Source organism: Cyclopterus lumpus, chromosome 8 (genome assembly GCF_009769545.1).
Source record: "Cyclopterus lumpus isolate fCycLum1 chromosome 8, fCycLum1.pri, whole genome shotgun sequence".
NCBI classification, from domain to species: Eukaryota; Metazoa; Chordata; class Actinopteri; order Perciformes; family Cyclopteridae; genus Cyclopterus; species Cyclopterus lumpus.
The window spans coordinates 15713859-15732801 of NC_046973.1; the positions used below are offsets into that span (position 1 = coordinate 15713859).

General features: G+C 43.8%; 1 protein-coding gene across 1 annotated transcript; it reads left to right on the forward strand.

Annotated features, from left to right (window-relative positions):
* The first annotated feature begins 1667 nt into the window (after positions 1–1667).
* On the forward strand, positions 1668–17186 carry cavin1a (caveolae associated protein 1a). The gene is made up of 2 exons (XM_034539808.1): positions 1668–2428; positions 15604–17186. The coding sequence occupies exons 1-2, from the start codon at positions 1928–1930 to the stop codon at positions 16417–16419; spliced, it is 1317 nt and encodes a 438-aa protein (XP_034395699.1). The 5' UTR covers positions 1668–1927; the 3' UTR covers positions 16420–17186.
* The last annotated feature ends 1757 nt before the right edge of the window (positions 17187–18943 follow it).

Here is an 18943-nt window from a genome sequence, read left to right on the forward strand (position 1 = left end):
AGCATGTATATAAACCATGAGGAATACCCCCCTTTCCTGTTAGCTTTTCATAGGTAGTAGGAACAATTTGGCAACAGTAAGAAGCATACTGCAGGCTTTCCTTTTCAGACTTATTTGGACCTCATGAGGAAGCTGTGTTCCTCATGAGGTGAATGTAGCACGTTGCTAACGTATTAGATTAATACAGTAGCCACACGTCGTCACAGGGTTTAAATTGACGATAATTTGTAATTTAACACAACAACTTTTCATAACCTAATGCTATCAATATAAAGTTGTGGTTCAACACTCTTCTGGATAAGGCCTTCCCATCCTTGTGATGAGCCTCCAATTATTGCTTTGATGTATGTTGGTATACCTTCTCATCATCTAACCAATGATGGTGCTCTATATGATATCTATAACATTTCTATTTTATTGTTGGGCAGTCTGATAAAGTAGATACCCAGCATTGTGTTCTTGTGCGTTCTTTGCCACTTTACAGTACAGCCTGTGCGGTAACATGCTTTAAAGATGAAGGTTGGTTTGTGAAAGGGTATGTAGAGTGTCGGTCACCCCGCTCCTCCTCTTCCGCACCATGTAAGAGCCTGATTGACCACACGCATTCTGGAGATCTTCCCTGTTGGGTTGCAGCAGACAGCTGTATTAGCATTGCTGTAGGAGAAGGATATCGGCGCTGCAACAGTCACAGCCGCACAGGACAAGCATGCTGGACTCTCTCCTGAAGCTCCAGTTCAAAACTCCAATAAAAAAAGGGTGCATTTTAAATAGAAGGTGAATCTGTTGTGAAGCCACTCTTGCTGCTCATTGTATTTAAACATGTTTAGATTGAGCTGTGTGTGTAAGGTGCCAGGCCAAGCTCCAGTACATCGTTCACTTAAACTCAATTATATGTTGATTAGAACAGCAGAATTGACCATCATTTCTATTAGAGAAGTGAAATGATTCACTATTGGTATCAATTCACTCTTAGTGGCTTTGTTTTAAAAAAATCAATCAGTCAGGCGTTTAAACATGTTCCCATTCCAAGAAAGCTCATTTGCAGGTGGAGGCTGCAGTCAAAGCCTTCGTAATGAGTGCAGGGACCTGATTCATATAGACATAGATTGTGTATATAGAAAGCTGAAGTTCGATGCTAGTGGAAGGTGGAAGTGTTCCTCCGGTGCAGATGAAAACAGACAACTGGAATCAACTCAGACATGATCCAGATACAATGTTGTAGCGATGAGCACTGTTGATGTGCCATGAACACAAGTTTTGATCACCAAGTTAATTTTTTTCTCATCTTGGCTGCTAGTTCAGTGAGTTTTGGTTCTAACGTGATGAGACGTATATCATTGCAATCTGTGGAGTCTCAGCTTTTATAATGACATATTGTTTGTGTGGGTCGCATGAAGTGTATTTGTGTACAAACACCGCGTTGAGCTACGGAGGCCTGCGCCACGGTGTCTCGCGCAGGTATAAACAAAAAGCTTACACGAGGTGGAGTCTGGTAGAGATATTCTTCCCTTAGCTTGGGGACAAATTGGGCGGAGCCCCGGCTGCAGGGGGAGCTTGGGGCGGGGGCCCGGGTGGAAGAAGGGAAAACCTTTGACTGGGTGGTTTCACAGGGAGCAGCAGAGGCATTTCAGTCAAGGCACACATGCCTCAGCTGTGAGAGGCCCTACTCCCCTTGGCTGGCTGGCATCCCAGAGCAGAGAGAGACAGAGAAGGCTGAGCGTGTGAGACTGAGGGTGAAGAGAAAGTGTAAACGCAAAGTAGACTAGGAAGAGGAAAAGAAGTGGGCGAGAAAGTCTTCTGAAAGAAACGAAAAGAAAACGAATCAGGTACTGGGTGCTGTGCAGCGTGGCTCCTGCAAGTTGTTTTTCAGCCGTGTATTTTTAACTGTCGTGGGTGTGCAGCCAGTTTGTATTTGGAGACGACAGCCATGGCGAGCACAGGTGTCAAGAAGGAGCACATAGCCTTAGAAGAAGTGCCTTATGATGACGACGAGGTAGCTCTGGTGGGTGCTGCCACGGAGCCGGCAGTAGATGACGACGACCCCGCTGAGGAGGTGGACCCGGTGCTGGCCCCTGGCCCTGGAGGCAAGGGTGAAGCGCAGATGAACGGGGTCATGGTCCTGTCTCTGCTAGACAAGATCATCGGGGTGGTCGACCAGATCCAGCAGACCCAGAATGGGCTCGAGGCCCGGCAGGAGGCCATGGAGAAGTCAGTGTCAATCATCCACGGGGAGCTGGCTAAGTTGTCCAAGAACCACCTCGGCACGGCCACCACTGTCAACAAAATGCTGGACAAGGTACGCAAGGTCAGCGTCAACGTGAAGACGGTGCGCAGCAACCTGGAGAAGCAGGCGGGCCAGATCAAGAAGCTGGAGAGCAACGAGAACGAGCTGCTCAAGAGACGCAACTTCAAAGTCCTCATCTACCAGGTGAACACTGAGAGCGGCATGGTGTGTGCGTGCGTGTGTGTGTGTGTGTGTGTGTGTGTGTGAGAGAGCTTGTTCTTTTACAATGTTCATCACATGATGGACCAAGTCATAGCAAACCATCTTTGTTGTAAGAATGTCGCGGCATTGCGTTACATATGGATGTTAAGCTCACACTCACAGTGCAAGTTAACAGGGGGTGTGTTGCATTCCCCACACCGCAGAGGAAAGTCGTGAGGGGACGGAGTGTGAAAATGCACCTGAAAATCTATCAAACCCACCTTTTGACACCATCTCACCAGAGAGAGAGAGAGAGAGAAAGAGTCCCACTGTGGCTTCAAGTGACCTTCCGTAGTGAAATGAGTGTTCTGTAGTTTCTCAGGTCAGACGATGCTGGCCAAGACTCTGGCTCTGTTTTCCGTGACGTAAACGTCTGAATCACTTTTTCCCTCAAACTGAAATGAGCTATAATGTTTTATGAAGAATCAGACACTATTTAGAAGCCGTTGTGTGGTTTGTATTCACGCTCAGTGAGAGGCGGATTCCTTCTCGCACCTGTCAGGGAATACAAGTAGCTTCCATGGAAAAAAACGAAGGCCGATTGTGAGCTCTCCTTCTCCAGGACTTCACGATTCCCCAAAGAAACTATATAAAGACAAGCGGGTGTAAATGAACAGGCCTATAAACACTGGCATGAAGGGCTACTTGAGAGGGAATCAACGCCCCACATCTGAGTGCTCGGAGGACAGATAGTTGGCAGAGTGCTCGCATGTGAGACGAAGATGTAGTTTTTATTATTACGATTTCTCAAAAGTGGGATGCTCTGACATGCGGGCATCCACGGTGCACAAACCTTCACTTTAATATCTGAGTTTGGGACCGTGAATATCTTCAAATAATTAAGTAGAAAACAATATGAATGAGAGACAAGGTGAGCAACTTCTATCTGGAGGTAGTTGCACATCACAACCTCTGCAATTTATACGCTGGAAAAGGGAGAATGCGTTCTCTAAAAACATTCGTAGCAGCGAATGTGAGAGTAGCAAACCTCCTGTGAGTCGAGCTTACTTCAGGACCCGTAGAGGCAGGCAAACCTTTTTTCACCTGCCCCTCCCGGGATGCCCACTATGGGAGCGGGTTACACTAGTGGCATGTTGCAGAAATCCAATCATAGACACACTAATAAATTACTCTGCAAAGCAGGTGCCTCCTGCTGTGAGTGACACTGCGTGGGCTACTGCAAGCCCCTTTGACTGCATGCCTGTGTGCAATTGTCGGTGCAGGACACTGTGCATAAAAGGTTTGCCGATGTGGAATTCGTAGAGCTGGCACTATTTTTGTAAAGCTCAGGCTTCTACTGTTTTTCATTCTCGAATACGTTTTGATTGTGTTTGAAATCAAGTCATTTCCTGTTGGCGTTATCGAAACCGTAATGCCCTTATCACCGTCTAAACTGGTCACAGTCATGTTTCAAAGCTGCTGCACGATCTGTAACCATGTTCCATGTTGCAGCATAGCTTGCAGCGATCTATTTTTTGCCAAACGATGGCTGCACCGTGTCCAGTTTATATAACTGACATGTGCTTGTCAGATGATATTGGCAGCGTTGCAAATCAACACTGGTTTCACCACTTTCCACCGTTTGTTTCTGTGTTAATGTGTAAGAATGGGCTTAGGGTTAGGCGTGGAGAGGTTAACCTCGAGGTTACGGTGAACATCTGTGGCAGTGAAGTATGCAAGCGCAGTGTCCTCACAAGTATCCTAAAACCAAGGTGTGCGGGGGCCCATTCCTGACCAATATTGCATTTCACTCGCAGTGGCAATGTCAAGTGAGGCTATAATTTGAGTGAGACAAGTGTATCCCTTTCACAGCATTACCGTTGCTGTGAAGAGCCTTTATACTTATATATGCTTTGTGAAACAGATACCAGCCTTAACTGTAACTGCAGTATTATTACGGGGCGTCTGTAATCTCAGTGGTAGAGCAGCGACTTCCTTCCATCAGAGGATCAATGGTTCCAACCCCGGCTCCGCTAGTCCATGCCAATGTGTCCTTGGGCAAGGCGCTTAACCCCATGTTGCTCCCGTAGCCTCCGGTGTTTGAATGGGTGTGAATAAGTGAATGATGACATGTAGCGTTGAGGCGCTTTGAGTGGTCAGAAGACTAGAAAAGCGCTCTACAAGTGCAGTACATGTAGCATTATTCTCTGCACTCTGAGAATAGCCACATGCTTCAGGATGTTTAGCCTGGAAAGACTTTGACACTGATGCTTTATAATTAAACCTGCAATGATGATGGCACGCAGGATTCCCTGGCAACCGCAGGGTGTGGTCAAGATGACATTTTTACCAAATGTACATTGCATATCAGCAGGAGTATTCTGATCGTTTACTTAAGTAAAAGTACACTATTTTACAATTCAAATTCATGCATTCAGAATGTTTCTTTAAGTTACTTTGAGGAACTTTTGACTGGTTTTGAACCGTCTCATTTTAATACCGATGACTCTATATGACCTAGATAAGTAAAATGAGACCATCAGCAAGAAGATTGGTTATTTGTTAAGGACTGAGCGGAGCAGACTGTCAGACCAGACGTTTTTTGAGGGGATTCTGGCGCTCAGAATCACTACCACCTTTGTCCACAGGGACCGCCAAAATCAACACAAAATTAAAGTTTGTGGTAGTAGCTTTAAGTAAAAGTAAAGAAATATTAGCATAAAAATATACTTAAAATGACCCATTTCTGTATTTAAATATATTCAAAACAAACAGAATTGTGATCCTTCATTTTGGGGCTTTAGAATTTTAAATGTAAAAGTAAGTGGCACATTTCCTTCCTCATTAGGCAGCATCTTTGTGACGTTTTAAAATAACAAACCCCTTATTGCAAGTGACCTTGCTGCAGCTGAGGGTCTTGCTCCTGCACAAGGCATAAGCAGACTGTCATCAGAGCTCTGTGGTTCACAGCTGGTCAGTGATCTAATGGGGCCTGCTTTCACCAACCCTATGTTTCACTGCTCTGACTGTATTGCATCTAATATTGCTCTCCTTTATAGACCAATTGTCTTTCCATTTCTAAACAATTCCAAGTGGATTTCTTGTTCCACTCATATCGCCTGGCATTTGGAGTTTGTTACTTCAAAACCTTTCAGCCTAATATCCTGTTGTGCTTTAGCAATTTCCTTTCAGCAATATCTGTCAGGAAATGAACCAACAAACAAGCTGTTCAGAGATAATATTGTGTTTCTGTAGAAATGCTGTATTAAATTGTTTTTCCACCATATTCCACCAAAAGCTGTTCGCCTGTGTTACACACTTTTTGAAAAATGACCAAAACAGGGGATAAATGATGGAAATAGTTGTAGTTATAGTGATAATGTTCCAGTTCCTCAGCTGCCTGATGGTAGGAGAAACCAGACAGCTGCCATAGTGGTAAAGCCCGGCCCCAATAGTTAAGCCTCCTGCTCATCCTCAGACAGACCAAACACATCCATGTCCAGCAATTGTCTTGGCTTCAGCCAACTGAAGCTGTTGCTGGTTAAAAACCTCACAGGACTCCAGCTTGATCTCAGCTAAGCCCCCCATGTGTCCCAGTTGGAGACTGGTATGGAAGAGGGTGTTCTGCTGTGGGACAGTAGTCCCACCCCACTCTCTACGGATATTACAGAGCATTCAATCCTCTCCAATCCCTTGGATGATGGGACAGACTGCGTGCTGATTCTCTTCATGCAAACACGAAGCTCATTGAGGATAGAGCAAACGTGTGCCTGTTTAGCATCAGCTCTCATTTGAGGTTCTGAGAGAATACTCAAAGTGAACCAGTAAGAGATGAAGCAAGTATTCCCTGGAAACCAATCAGTGCTCTGCCGTCAGTGGAGTCAGCACATTATTTTAAAAGTAAAAGAAGTACTGTAGCAAATCAGAAACGTCATTGTTATTGTTTAAGTATTGCATTTGAATCAATATTTTATTTCTCATGACATTTAAGAGAATACTTTAACGATTTACCAATGTAGCCAATGATATTTTCTGACTCGCGAAGTACAGTTTTAGAAAAAGGATCAAAATTATTGCACACAAACTTCTTCCTTTTCAAAACATGGCACTACATTTCCAAGAATGCAACTCGCCCACCGACAGTTAGCTGAGAAACTTGTGTGTGTTACGCGAGTAGCGGCTAGTGTAGCTTCGAGCCGTTGGCCCTAAGCAGGGATGTAGAGCTACACCGCCAAGACTTTTTTTTATTTTCAAATTTGTTCTTAAGGTTTCAGGCGGCTCCCTCTGCGGCTACAAAAGGCTTTTCTCAACGTATCACACATCTGCAGATGTACTTTCCAAACCCTGGAAACAGACTTTGATGGGTACAATTGATGGAGTTGCCCTTTAAATGTCATGATTCTATGGACAACAACATGGTTTCCAAGTGATGCAAGTACTGGTGTGAGTGCTCTTTTTAGATCGTTTGATGAGGGCGAATGTCGTGCTTTTATTAAACACTTCAAACTGCGACTTGGCCTATATCCGATCTGGGGCCCGCGTGTGTGCTTCATAATGCACATTATTATGCTTGAGTGGATTAAAACCAGTGTGTGCAATGCGATATGTCGATTAGTGTGAGACAGTACAGTAGTGCGTCTGGACACAGGGTGTGTCTGGCTGCAGCTCAAAGACAGCGATAGCCATGTGGTCGACTCTATCAAGAAGCTGTAAGACCTCTCAGTTACAGTTGACTCATTCCAGAGCTCAGTTCGCAGCCAACATGCCCCGCTACCCTGACCCACACTGTGTAATATCTCTATTCCACTTACTCCAGACATAGTGATCCAGCCAAGGCTTTTTTTGGCCACTTCAGATTTCTGAATATTTATGTTTCCAGGCATAAATTGGATCCCATGACAGAGAGGGTAGTCATGAAGCGCTTAGCAACCACTTGGAGGCAAGAGCAACAACTCCAGCAAAAAGCACTTGACCAGCAGCTCTTAAGTTAGGGTTGTGATTCATCCCGCTGGCATCTCTGTGCCTCTCCTGCCAACATTCCCACTTGTTCCCCTCCCTCTTTTTCTCTCCCACTATCATTTTAGCCCCCTCTACTCCAACTCAGACTCCTAATCCAGCACCAAGCTCATTCAGTAATTGTTGTGCTTCCAGTCTCTCCTCTCTGTCCCTTTCTCCCGCAGCCCTCCTCGTCGGCGGGCGAGTGGAAAGATATCTGACAGGCTCCACATTTCACTATTGCATGTCAGCTACTGAGTCGAGCCAGTTTAGAGTCCCAGTGCCCGGGGATCAGGTTGAACACTAATGAGATACAGTATAGTCTCAGCATGACACCCATCCTGAAGATCTCATCAACAGAGCCTTCTAGATGTTGTTCTGATAGTTTGTCTGTACGCTAAATATGAGGCTGCAGCTTATCTGCACAAACACTGGAACCAGCGAGCCGGGCTCTGTCCAAAAGTAGCAAAGTCTGCCCGAGAGCAGCTCTCAATGAACCTCATTAACCTCTAATCAACACGCCATGTCCTGTTTGTCGTTTTTAAAATAACGCCCCCCCCCCCGGCACATTTATGTTTTTACACTTTGTTTTGTTCAGATTAAACCAATGAAGTGTGCAGTGTTAAACTAAGCATAGAAAGCAGATAGCATATTTACCTAAATGTCAAATATGTCTTTAAAGTCGAGCTATTCATACCCCTGCTTATCTCTTTGTTTTCGCAGCGACCAATAATATCTTACAGCCAGAGCTCTGTTTCTTTTGGCATGTTCAGCCAAATGTTGTAACTCTCTCTCTCTCTCTCTCTCCCTCTCTCTCTCTCTCACACACACATGTTCTACGCCACAGGGAAAAGAGTTCAACCATAAACAAAAACAATACTTTTCCGTTTGGCTTGTAATTCTATTATACTTTGAGAAGTTCAAGAACATTTAAATTCGGTCTTTGATGTGAGTGCGTTCTGAAAGAAGGAGTGTGCCGGTCAGCATCCTCCGCTGCCGTTCACCTTGTTTGTTGTTTTCTTCGTTTAAGTAAAGGCAGATTTTTTCAAGCTGATTTGGTATTTTAAAGAATGAAAAGATTGTTGGGCATGTTACGTACACACTCAGTGAGGCCTTAGGGTCCATGTGGCATAATTGGACAGGTTTATTTTGATGTACACACACAGTACATTTGCTCTCTGCTCTGCTTCATCAGATCGCGTGTGTCACACTCCGTCGCGTGTGTGTGTGTGTCACTTCTATAGGAGGTGAGTTTGCTGCTAGTGTAGCCATTCCTCTGGCCCCGTCATGAGGATATACTGTACAGTTGGTGCAGCAGAAAGAGGATCCCTGCTATTCCAACCCATGTCTACATGTTGTGGTTATTTAGGGACACAAACGGGACACATTTCTTTCTGTTTTAATACGACCCCAAAACTATTTTTCGAAATCAATCCCCCGGGCGCTCGTGTGTACACGTGTGCATACTTTCTACATGTGTGACGCACCTTTACACTTTAATGCAGTCCAGATGTGTTTGTGAGCCTTGTGATCATAGGCCCCAGCTGCCTCCCTGTCTCACACAACATCCCCTGTCCCATGGGAGCAGACAGATTACACCAGCAAGACTGTTGTAGTCGAGGGGTCTTGGCCGGGGTCTTGGCCGGGGTCTAGGCAGCGGTCTTGGCCGCCTCACAGAAATGTGTCCTCATACCACATCACAACTCGGTGGAAGCTGCTGATGCCCTCCACGCTGTTTATTCCAAGATGTGTAGGCACACCCTTCACCTACAAGGCCACAGCCAAAGTAAAGCGTTGGCCAGATTGTCTGAGTTGGTTTATTAAAGGAAACCGCTTCAGTATGTTGCTGTTTATTATAGATGAACTGGCAGCAATGCAATGGAAAAGTGTCGGGTCTCAGACCCACTCAAAGTTATCAATCAGCAGCACCAGCTGATTGATTTATTGATTTATCAGTTAGAACATATACATGGGTGTGTATGGTTGGGCCTGATTTCAGATACATTGGCATGTGCGTGTTTAACCATGTATGTGTAGGATTCATACTGCACTTTAAATGTTACTTTATAAGTTACGTATTTTACATTTTCTTTTTCCACCATCTATTGAATATATGTCCCACAATAAATACCAGAACTCGCGGCGGATACCTCAAAACCTCTGCAAATAAAAATGTAACTAGCCTGCGAATCGTGGTACCGCTAGAGATGTCATTTTAAAGTATTCCTTCATGGCAGTAATATACAAAGTTGCTGTTTAAGCAGCATCCATAAATTCACTATTAATATAACTGCTATTGCTGTAACATAAGAGGTTGCGTGTGAAGGCTGGTGTGTTCAGACCTCCCATATGAAGCGCAGCAGTGAGGTCACTCGGGTGGTGTATTTCCCACTGCTGCTGTGGCGCCTCGTTGTTCTTGTCACATGTATGTGAGTTATAGGCCGTCACTGAGCGTGTGCCGGGCTGCCCTTGGGATTAGATTTTGCATACACATGGATGTTTAGGATGATTAACCTATAAATAATGGAATCATAATATGATATCTGTTTGTAAGGCAATCTGCACCCCAGTTTTCTATTATGTTTCCTATTTTCCCGCAAATACACTATTTTGTTTCACACATTATCTCAGGGAAGGAAAGTTGTCACACAGAGTTGTGGATATCTGCTAAATACAATATGTGATCAATTCCACAAGACATCTAGTGAAACAACAGGGACTCAGACAGCTCAGTGGCTCATGTTAGATCATTTCCAATGTCCCAGTATTATTGTCCCGGCATTATTCGGTATCACACTACCAACAGCTCAACAGGACAAAGCAGAGCATTGTGGGTAATTGGCTGGTTGCCTTCTCTTTCGTACCCCCAGGTATTATTTTCCAGGAGGTATATATTTGTCATTATTCGTCATATTGGCCTCATGTAATTCGGCAGTTATAGTTTCCTATAGCTGGGCCCAGCACTGTATTCATGTTGGCAGTTTATTCATGCCCTCACTTGATCCACACGTCACATTATCCTAAAAAGTGGAAACATGAATAATAGTTAATTGCAACACCTTCTTTCTCTTAAAGGTGCTAAATACCCTTTTTTTTTAAAATCTGTTCCTAAACTGGCTTCAACCTCCAAAGCATGAAGCATGAATGGAGAATTTGAGAGACGATACATTTGGCTGACTAACTTCCTTTATTGTTGATGTGGGTGGTGCTATTACATAGAAAGGGATCATTATATAATATATTCCAGCACTATAGTAGCCAGTTCGCAGAGAGACGTAAATGGAAAAGTACATTTCCATCTTTGCCTGAGCCTAAGCCCGTTATTCCAGTGGTCTCGGAGTCGTGGCTGTGGGTAGCCGAGTTGTGCAAAAGGGCTTCCCCCTGTGTGTGAAATGGCATAAAACCCAAGGAACTCCCTTCCTGTGGTCTGCACTGTAGCATGACATCGCCATGTTGGCTTCGTGGTATACAGAGCCCCCTCTCTTTTCTAAAGACAGAGTGGGATCGGTTGTTAATATTTCCATTACCCACAGGACACTGGGTTGCTTTAAGAGGAATAAGAGCCCCTTATGCAACATCATTTGCATTGTGCCCTCAGTCATATGAGTCACCCCTAGGATGCCTTGGGTAGCAGGCTGCTGGACCAGTCCTCTGTGAATTGTTTGAGCCTCATTTAGGAGAGTGTGGGAGGCATCAATATTAATGACCGGAGTACATTAGCGTCCTTATTTTAGCCGCAGAGCGCTCTTTAGGGATCAAAGCATTGCGATTCAGGCACACCAACCACCACCTCTGTTTCATGTCAATCTCTCGGTTTGGCCTTCCCCCATCATGGAGTGGCAAACGGGTCAGTGGTATCACTCATTGTAAAAGCTGAGTGCACAGCTGCAGGGACTGGATACGATCTGACAGCTGCTCCTGTGACTCACCGGAGAGGCCTTTCATCACACTCCCGCAAAAGGAATGGCGTGTGTGTGTTTATCTAGAAGAGAGCAAGTTGCTAAGAGTCTGTGGGCATGTAAGTGGATCGGGATTGTGAATGTGAACAAAAGTCATTCATGCTGCCCATCCGAACCACTCAGAAGGAAATATTTTATATATATATATATATATATATATATATATATATATATATATATATATTCTTGATTTTAAAAAAGGAAGTCATCATGTATGCAGTCATAGAGTATTTTCCTTGTTTTGATTTCTTTGGATAAATGCTAGTCATGTCACAAATAGAATCCCTATTGTATTAAATACAGAATATTTATTTTAGATTTAATATTTATTTTAGATTATAAAGTTATGTTTTGAAATATAATGCATTGATAATAGATAACATGCATTTTTATCTTAACTAAACCCCACACGGCCAATTACAATTCATAGCATGGATGTTTGATTGTGTTTCTGTTTTTAAACTGGCAATCTGGCTTGTATTAATCCTTCACAAATGACACAGCCTTTTGATTATTGTGTTAATGCAGAGGGTGACAACATATTCAAATAACTAAGCAGGGATATTAACAGCAGCTATAAGGACAAGAGAGGGTGGGTGATGGAGAACAGTAGACCCCAGCAGCTTTAGTCAGAGCTGCTATGAGTCAGACAGAGAACATTTTGCTGATGATATTTAAACAATGAAAACGCTTTGCAGATGTTAAGTGAACACCTTGAATAAAAATATCCCATTTTAGGATTACATAATTTTCCCTAACCGGATGAGACATTTGTGGTCCAATCTTTTCACCAAAGCAGGAGGCACCGCAGACCACCCACAGATCTTCTAGGCCCGTTTCAACATGTCTGTCTCTCTTGCTTCTTCTCCTCGGTAGGTTGTAGTCTGAGCTGTTGACCAAAACCCTTCCCCTCAGTCTAGTGGGACGTTTTAATTGCATCTCCTGTGTTGTGCCTCCTTCTGAAAGACGGCTCACACAGATGATGGGGCTTTTCTAGAGAGACAGAGAGAGAGAGAGAGAGAGAGAGAGAGAGAATCGTTTCTAGCCAACTTTTCCATGAGGTATGATTCAAGCCACTCTTTGGAGGAAAGAAACAGCAACAGACCTCCTTCTTATTAAGGAGAGCACACATACACTCGGTCTTACCATTCCCCTGGCACCTGTCAGTAAACACACAAACACACACAGCGCCGACTTTTCCATTGCTGCTAAGAGGGAGGAGAGTGGAAGGTAACGCAGAGGCATTAATGGACCTACCATCTTCTTCCTCAAGCCCCTTTTTTGTAATCAGGCAGGGAAACCCAAACATTATTGCCCATACATACATCTGTATCAGTGTGTATTAACAAGAAATATCCACGGATCACAAGATTACATCTTGGCAGGTTCATCAAAAGAACGGACAGCGAGTACTCAATGACGATCCGTCACATTATGCTTTGTTTTCCATCGGTTTCAAGGTTCAATGAGTATCCAGATAACAAGCGGACTATGTTTGGCCGTGATGGTCTTGATGAAGAGGCAGCACAGCTTTAGTAATGGATGATGCTCATGTGGTCCTGGTTCATGTTGCAGTTTCTCTGTTCTGTATGCCCTTAGCTGTTCCCAGGAGGCCTTTGTCTGATATCAGACAGAACTGTCAACTGGTCACACTTGAACTCAGTGGAGTGGGTGGATCCAAAGGTCTGGATTCAGGCAAAGGATGCCTTGCACTGCTGTTTGTCCAATGGCTGCAGACGCTTCCTGTTTAGGCGTCAGAACTTCTTATGAAAAGTGTCCACAGTTTGGCTTCATGGGAAAAAAGAAAGTGTGTCTGCCTTTCTGTGTGTGAGGGTGTGTGTACACGTGTCAGCATGAATACTTATACTCGTGCATATGTATTTGTATGTGTATTTATAGACAGAGGTTGTCTTATCTAAAGGCAGGAACACAGGAGATATATATATATATATCTATATACATACAGTATATAGATATAGATTTAATTTAAGCTCAACACCCTGGCTTTCAGTTTGAACCCGCCAGCTAAACTTTCCACAGTAAATAACTTTTCCCAGGGATGTGTGAGGTCAGTTATTAAATGATTTTTTTTTTTTTAGTACACTTGTTTACTGTGTGTGTGTTTATCTTTAAAACGTCAAAAAGTTCTGTTCACATTTCAGCACATTTTTGTCCAATCCAGTTTTGTTTATCAAATTACCCCTACGGCCAAATATTTGAGCAGAGTTATGTGCTCATGCTCACAAATGTTATTATTGCTGCTCAGCCTCACTCTGCTCTTTGTGCACGTCTGCAAAGCAGGTGCAGTTTATATTTTAGTTTAATTGTCGTACACACATGTCGGTATACTGCGGTCGAGATGTCAGCTGTTTATCCAGCTAAACTTCACCACCAACCAGAGACAACATGAGCAGGTGGTTGCCATGGTCACAGAGCGCCGTGTTTATCTGTTGCCGTGCAGGAGGAGGTGTGTGTGTGTGTGTGTGTGTGTGTGTGTGTGTGTGTGTGTGTGTGTGTGTGTGTGTGTGTGTGTGTGTGGTGTCTGTAGGACGCTGTGCTGGCCGGCAGCCAGAGAACGATAGATTGAATCCACAGGGAGGCAAAGGCCAGCCAAAAATAACCCCATACAGAGCATGTCGGCCGAGCCACACCATACACGGCACCAGATAAGCAGGCAATGGCCATTTTATGATGGGATCGTATGGCAATATGCCCCGGGAGATGTGCCGATCACATGACCTGACAGGTGTTTGTCTTTCAGAGGTTGTACATTGATATACATAAATTATATCGATATTTCAAGTTACCGGTGACATACCTCTACAAAGCCCACCGTATCAAGTTGCTTGTCCAGGTATGACTTTTCAAACCTTTAGTCTACTTGAAAACACTGATACTGACAGTGACAAATAAAGACGTGTCCCAATATACCTCTTCACACTCCCTAGTATCCCTCAAATGCCCCCTCCTCATGTGTTGCTCCCTGCTGTTTCTGTGGGAGATTAAGTCTAAATGTGGCAACAGGCTGACCAAAACCACATTTCTTGACCTTATCTCACCACCGGGTCAGTACTAAAAAACTGAGCGGGAGAAAATATTGTACTTTTCTCAAATTCAGCACATCTACGAGTAGATCTTTGTTGAAAGAGATGCAGTGAGGTGCAGGGGGAGATCTTTAATCCCTCTGGGGGCCACCAACATGCTGTAAGGGGTTAACATTGTGAGCGTCGTACTGCTTCTCCTTGTGTGGATATCTAGTCTGCTACCACGCGGACGGTGTCCTGCCACACAACATGGAAATACTGTCTCTGCAGCACTGATTGATTGGCAGCAGTAACCCTCTGGACACTGTGTGGTAAAGTAGAAGGAAGTGCAAGGGGACACCTGTGCATTTTGGATTTCTCCTACACTGCTGTGCTGTGTACATTTTACGGCTAAACTGAAACTGTGCAAACCACCGAGTCTTTCCAGTGAAGCAGAAGCAGCATCATAAATTATAGAACACAGGTATATATATAGGACATATATAATTTATGGATGATCCTGAACTTTTTTTTTGAATAACATATGTTTGCTGTTAGATTTGATTGAAAAGGAAACTGTTAAGTCACAACATTGAAAATGTGTGAGTTTAGTATTTGTAGAGAAATGATATTAAAGTGGCAGGAAACACTCCTGTGGTTATAGATGCAACAGCCTGTTAGCTTTAGTTTCAATATCACTGTGGAGTTGCAGATTATTTAATTAAATCCCCATAGTTTTGTTGTTATTTTAGGGATGTGGTGTGCAGTACATGTGACCACACCAGACAAAGCTATTAAATTAAAACTTGAAGTATAAAATCACTGGATGCAGCCACTTGATTGTTGACATATGATGGACACCACTAGATGGCCCTCTACACAAGCTAGAAGCAGTAACATGTGTGGAGTGAATGTGAAGATGACGCATGAATCTGTGAAGCATCACTCTCATATTTACAATTTAATTCCTCACCCAAAGGCCATTAACTTCACTTCCTCGAGCTGATAATTTTCACATGGCATTTTAAATGAAATGCCATAATGTACATGAATCATACATTGCAATCAGTGCCGCACCATGTCTGACAATATTGTAGTAAATGTAAAATTGAAAATTATTCAATTCACACATTGTGTTTCCTTAATATAATGCTTCTGTGGCTTAATAGTCTTCTGTTTTTCTACTATTTCTCTCTCTCAGGACAAAGTGAAGGCACCGAAGACCGCAGCAGTAGAGACAGTGGTTGAAGGCCAAGCTGTGGAGGGCCTTGAGCAGATACCTGAGGGACAAGAGGGACCAGAGGGAGTCCCAGACAATCTCAATTCAGATGAGGAGGTGGAGATTGAGGAGATTATCGAGGAGTCTCGTACCAAGCGGATCCAGCGCACCACCAAGCAGCAGGTGGACAACATAAAGAAAGCCTTCTCCAAAGAGAAAATGGAGAAGACCAAATTGAAGACAAAGGAGAACTTGGAGAAGACCAGGCAGAAAACCCGCGACAACCTGGAGAAGACGCGACAGAAAACCCGCGACAACCTGGAGAAGACGCGACAGAGAACCCGCGACAACTTGGAGAAAACCAAGCACAACCTGGAGAAGAAGATGGGCAAGCTTGGGACCCGCATGACCCCCAACCAGGAGCGCAGGGCAAAGATGAAGAGCTCCAAAGACAAGGCGACAAAGTCCCTCTCTCCCGACCACACCGTCTACGCACGCTCCAAGACCAGCGTGTACCGCGTGCCCCCCTTCACCTTCCACGTGAAGAAGATCCGAGAAGGGGAGGAGGAGGTGCTGCAGAACACAGAGATGGAGGAGGTGGAGGAGGTGGAGGAGGTGACCGAGGACGAGGGCCAGCCGGGCGGAGAGGAGAACGGGCTGGGGCTGCACGTGGAGGTGGAAGAAGGGGAGCTGGTGAGCGTAGACGGCCCAGAGATGGAGGCTCTGTTGGAGGTGACTGAGGAATGTCAGCTGGTTAGGGTGGAGGCAGACCACCTAAAGAAGGCCCAAAGCGAGTAGGGTCCCAGCTCTGCAGGGCTGTGGAGCCAGAGATGAGGGGGCAACGGAGTCGTATCAGAAGGACACAATATTAGTCGTCGGGAACTTTCTAGACGTGATCACAATCTATGACATCACATTTGTTTTCTCTTCTCTTTTTACTGTACCCAACATGGGATGACTTTTATATTTGCTTCTCTTCAACACACAAATAAGAAAAACAAAAAAAAGCTAGCTTTTGAAACATGCTGCACGCTGACTGGTTATGTTGAGGCTATTTGCCGTTTGTCGTTGGTTTGATAAATTGAGAGGCTATAAGAATTTCAAAAAGGTATAAATAGTCTTTCCTATTGAGGATGTAATGTATAATCTAATATTTGCCATGTATGATATTTACATTCGTAGGTATGGTGACGGCAAATTGTTGGCTGGATGGTTTTAGTCATGTAATAGGCTCGAGTGAAACTAAGAAAATGAATAAGTAAGTTGTAAAGTGGTAGGCCTATTGAAGAAATACATATCTAAGGCATAAAGGTTATTTACTGCCAATCACTCAGCCATTGCGCCAAATGTATCCATATAATGTAAATGACTGAAAATAGAAGCGTACTGTCTGATAAACTATGTTGGGAACATCAAAACACTGACAAATTATAAATATTGAAACACTCATAGCATAGCAATACACAGCTAACATTACTGTACGATCCCTTCAAGACGGCATGTTTGACCTTTTTCATGGCACGGCTGAAAGTCATATCCTTTATGTACACGTGTTGTGATTTGGTTAAAAGACGGAGGATTATGATACCTCTGCTCTACTCATTAACATATCAGCTTTATATTATAATGAAATACTCAAAGCTGATATCAATGAGACTTAGAATGCAGACTTTTGTATCTTTTACAATGCATGCTTGACAAACGTGCTTGATCATCATTTACTGTAATGTTTTGGTGTGTACTCGCCATGCTTTTATTTGTTGCATCTGGACATCCTGTACTCACCAACTTCAACCCTGTCGCCATGGTCACAGTTCATCACGGTACATGTGCACGTCCCGATTCATTCTTCACAAGGTAATGGCAGACAGAACGAAGATGGTTTGAAGAGCAAGAGGACAGTTTAATGGCTGACTACATAACACGGGGAGATGCCAACGTCATCCTGAATGCATTCTTTGTGAGACAACACACAGTCAAGTATTAGGAATTTGCAGAGGCGCAATCTTGTGTACGTCCTCTGATGTCATGTGTAGAAGGAATGTCCACACTGATGTAAAGAGCTGTCTGACCATGATTGTAAGCAAAGGTGATTGTGGAGAGTTGGAGGAAGCTACAACAATTGGATAGTAACCTGAAATAAACAATGTCAGTGTTCAATAATTGCCACCTTTGGTCAGGAAAGCACGCAGGGTTCCAGAAAAAGGATGTGGCTTTCATTTTCGTCCTCAGAGACTGTGTGTGTGCTTGATGTGGTGCAGGCACGCCCACAGTGGAGCATGGAGAAGCATTAAAATAATCAATGGGCGGGGGAATGCAATTAAGGAGAGTGCTGCCTCAGAGCACTGGGTGGAACAGAGAACAGGGAGAAGAACAGAGAAAAGGCGTGTGTGTCGTAGTGAAGAGTAAGTATGTCTATATCATATAACCACACTTATTTCTCCAAGCTTATGTCAGCATCCCATACAAATGTCCAAGTGGGAAATAAAACAATCACAGGCCTGTGACATCCCATAATTATTAGGATAGTATGCATTATATCCTTTTGGTGTTTGTTTTGATAAAAACATTTGCATCGTTTTGCACATCGAACATCATAACATATTGGTCCCTTTGAAAAAAGAAAGAAGTTTTTTGCCACCATGTGTATTTTTTGTTTGCCTTGTCTTGACCGACAGCCATAAGCAGAGGTAGTCTAGTGTATACAGAGACATTGTCATTTAAAAAGAATGCTGCAACACAGTGTGAGAAAGAATTGCTCTTGGTGTTATTGATTCATACTCAATTAATGAAGCTTGCCTTTTATTGTGTGTTTGAGGCCTCTTTTGCCACTTCAATATTAATAAAAGCTTACTGATAATATTTATATATATATTGCCTTTTATTTTATTTTTCTCGAATTTTATAAACATCTTATATACCTGAATGTACTGTTTCTGTGTTTATGTGTGTGTGTTTTATTCTATTAGTCAACTTTAGAAGGCTAAATCAGACACTGAATTAAGACCAGGAGAGCACAATACCAATATAGTAGAGTACAGATATTAAACTCTTGATGACGTCAACACTGCCAGTAACTCAGATGACTTCCAGGCTGGCTGCTCTGTCGAACTGCACGTCCTCCCTCCGCAGCAAATGCGCGCGCTGGCCTCCTCTATGGTCCACCCGACGGGAGGGTTTGCCAGAAGGAACAGCGCAGTTGCGACAGCAGTAAACACGACGTTCTCAACCTACCGCACCATGTAGTCCCGCCTCTCCCATATTCTGATTGGATACGACATAATAACCGACTCCTATTGGCTATTAACGCTTTCAATCAAGT

Bases quoted from the DNA above. Each gene is read 5' to 3' on its own strand.
- cavin1a (XM_034539808.1), top strand. From the start codon at position 1,928: ATGGCGAGCACAGGTGTCAAGAAGGAGCACATAGCCTTAGAAGAAGTG. The intron at 2,429-15,603 runs GTGAACACTGAG...TCTCTCTCTCAG, and splicing joins TCAAAGTCCTCATCTACCAG to GACAAAGTGAAGGCACCGAA.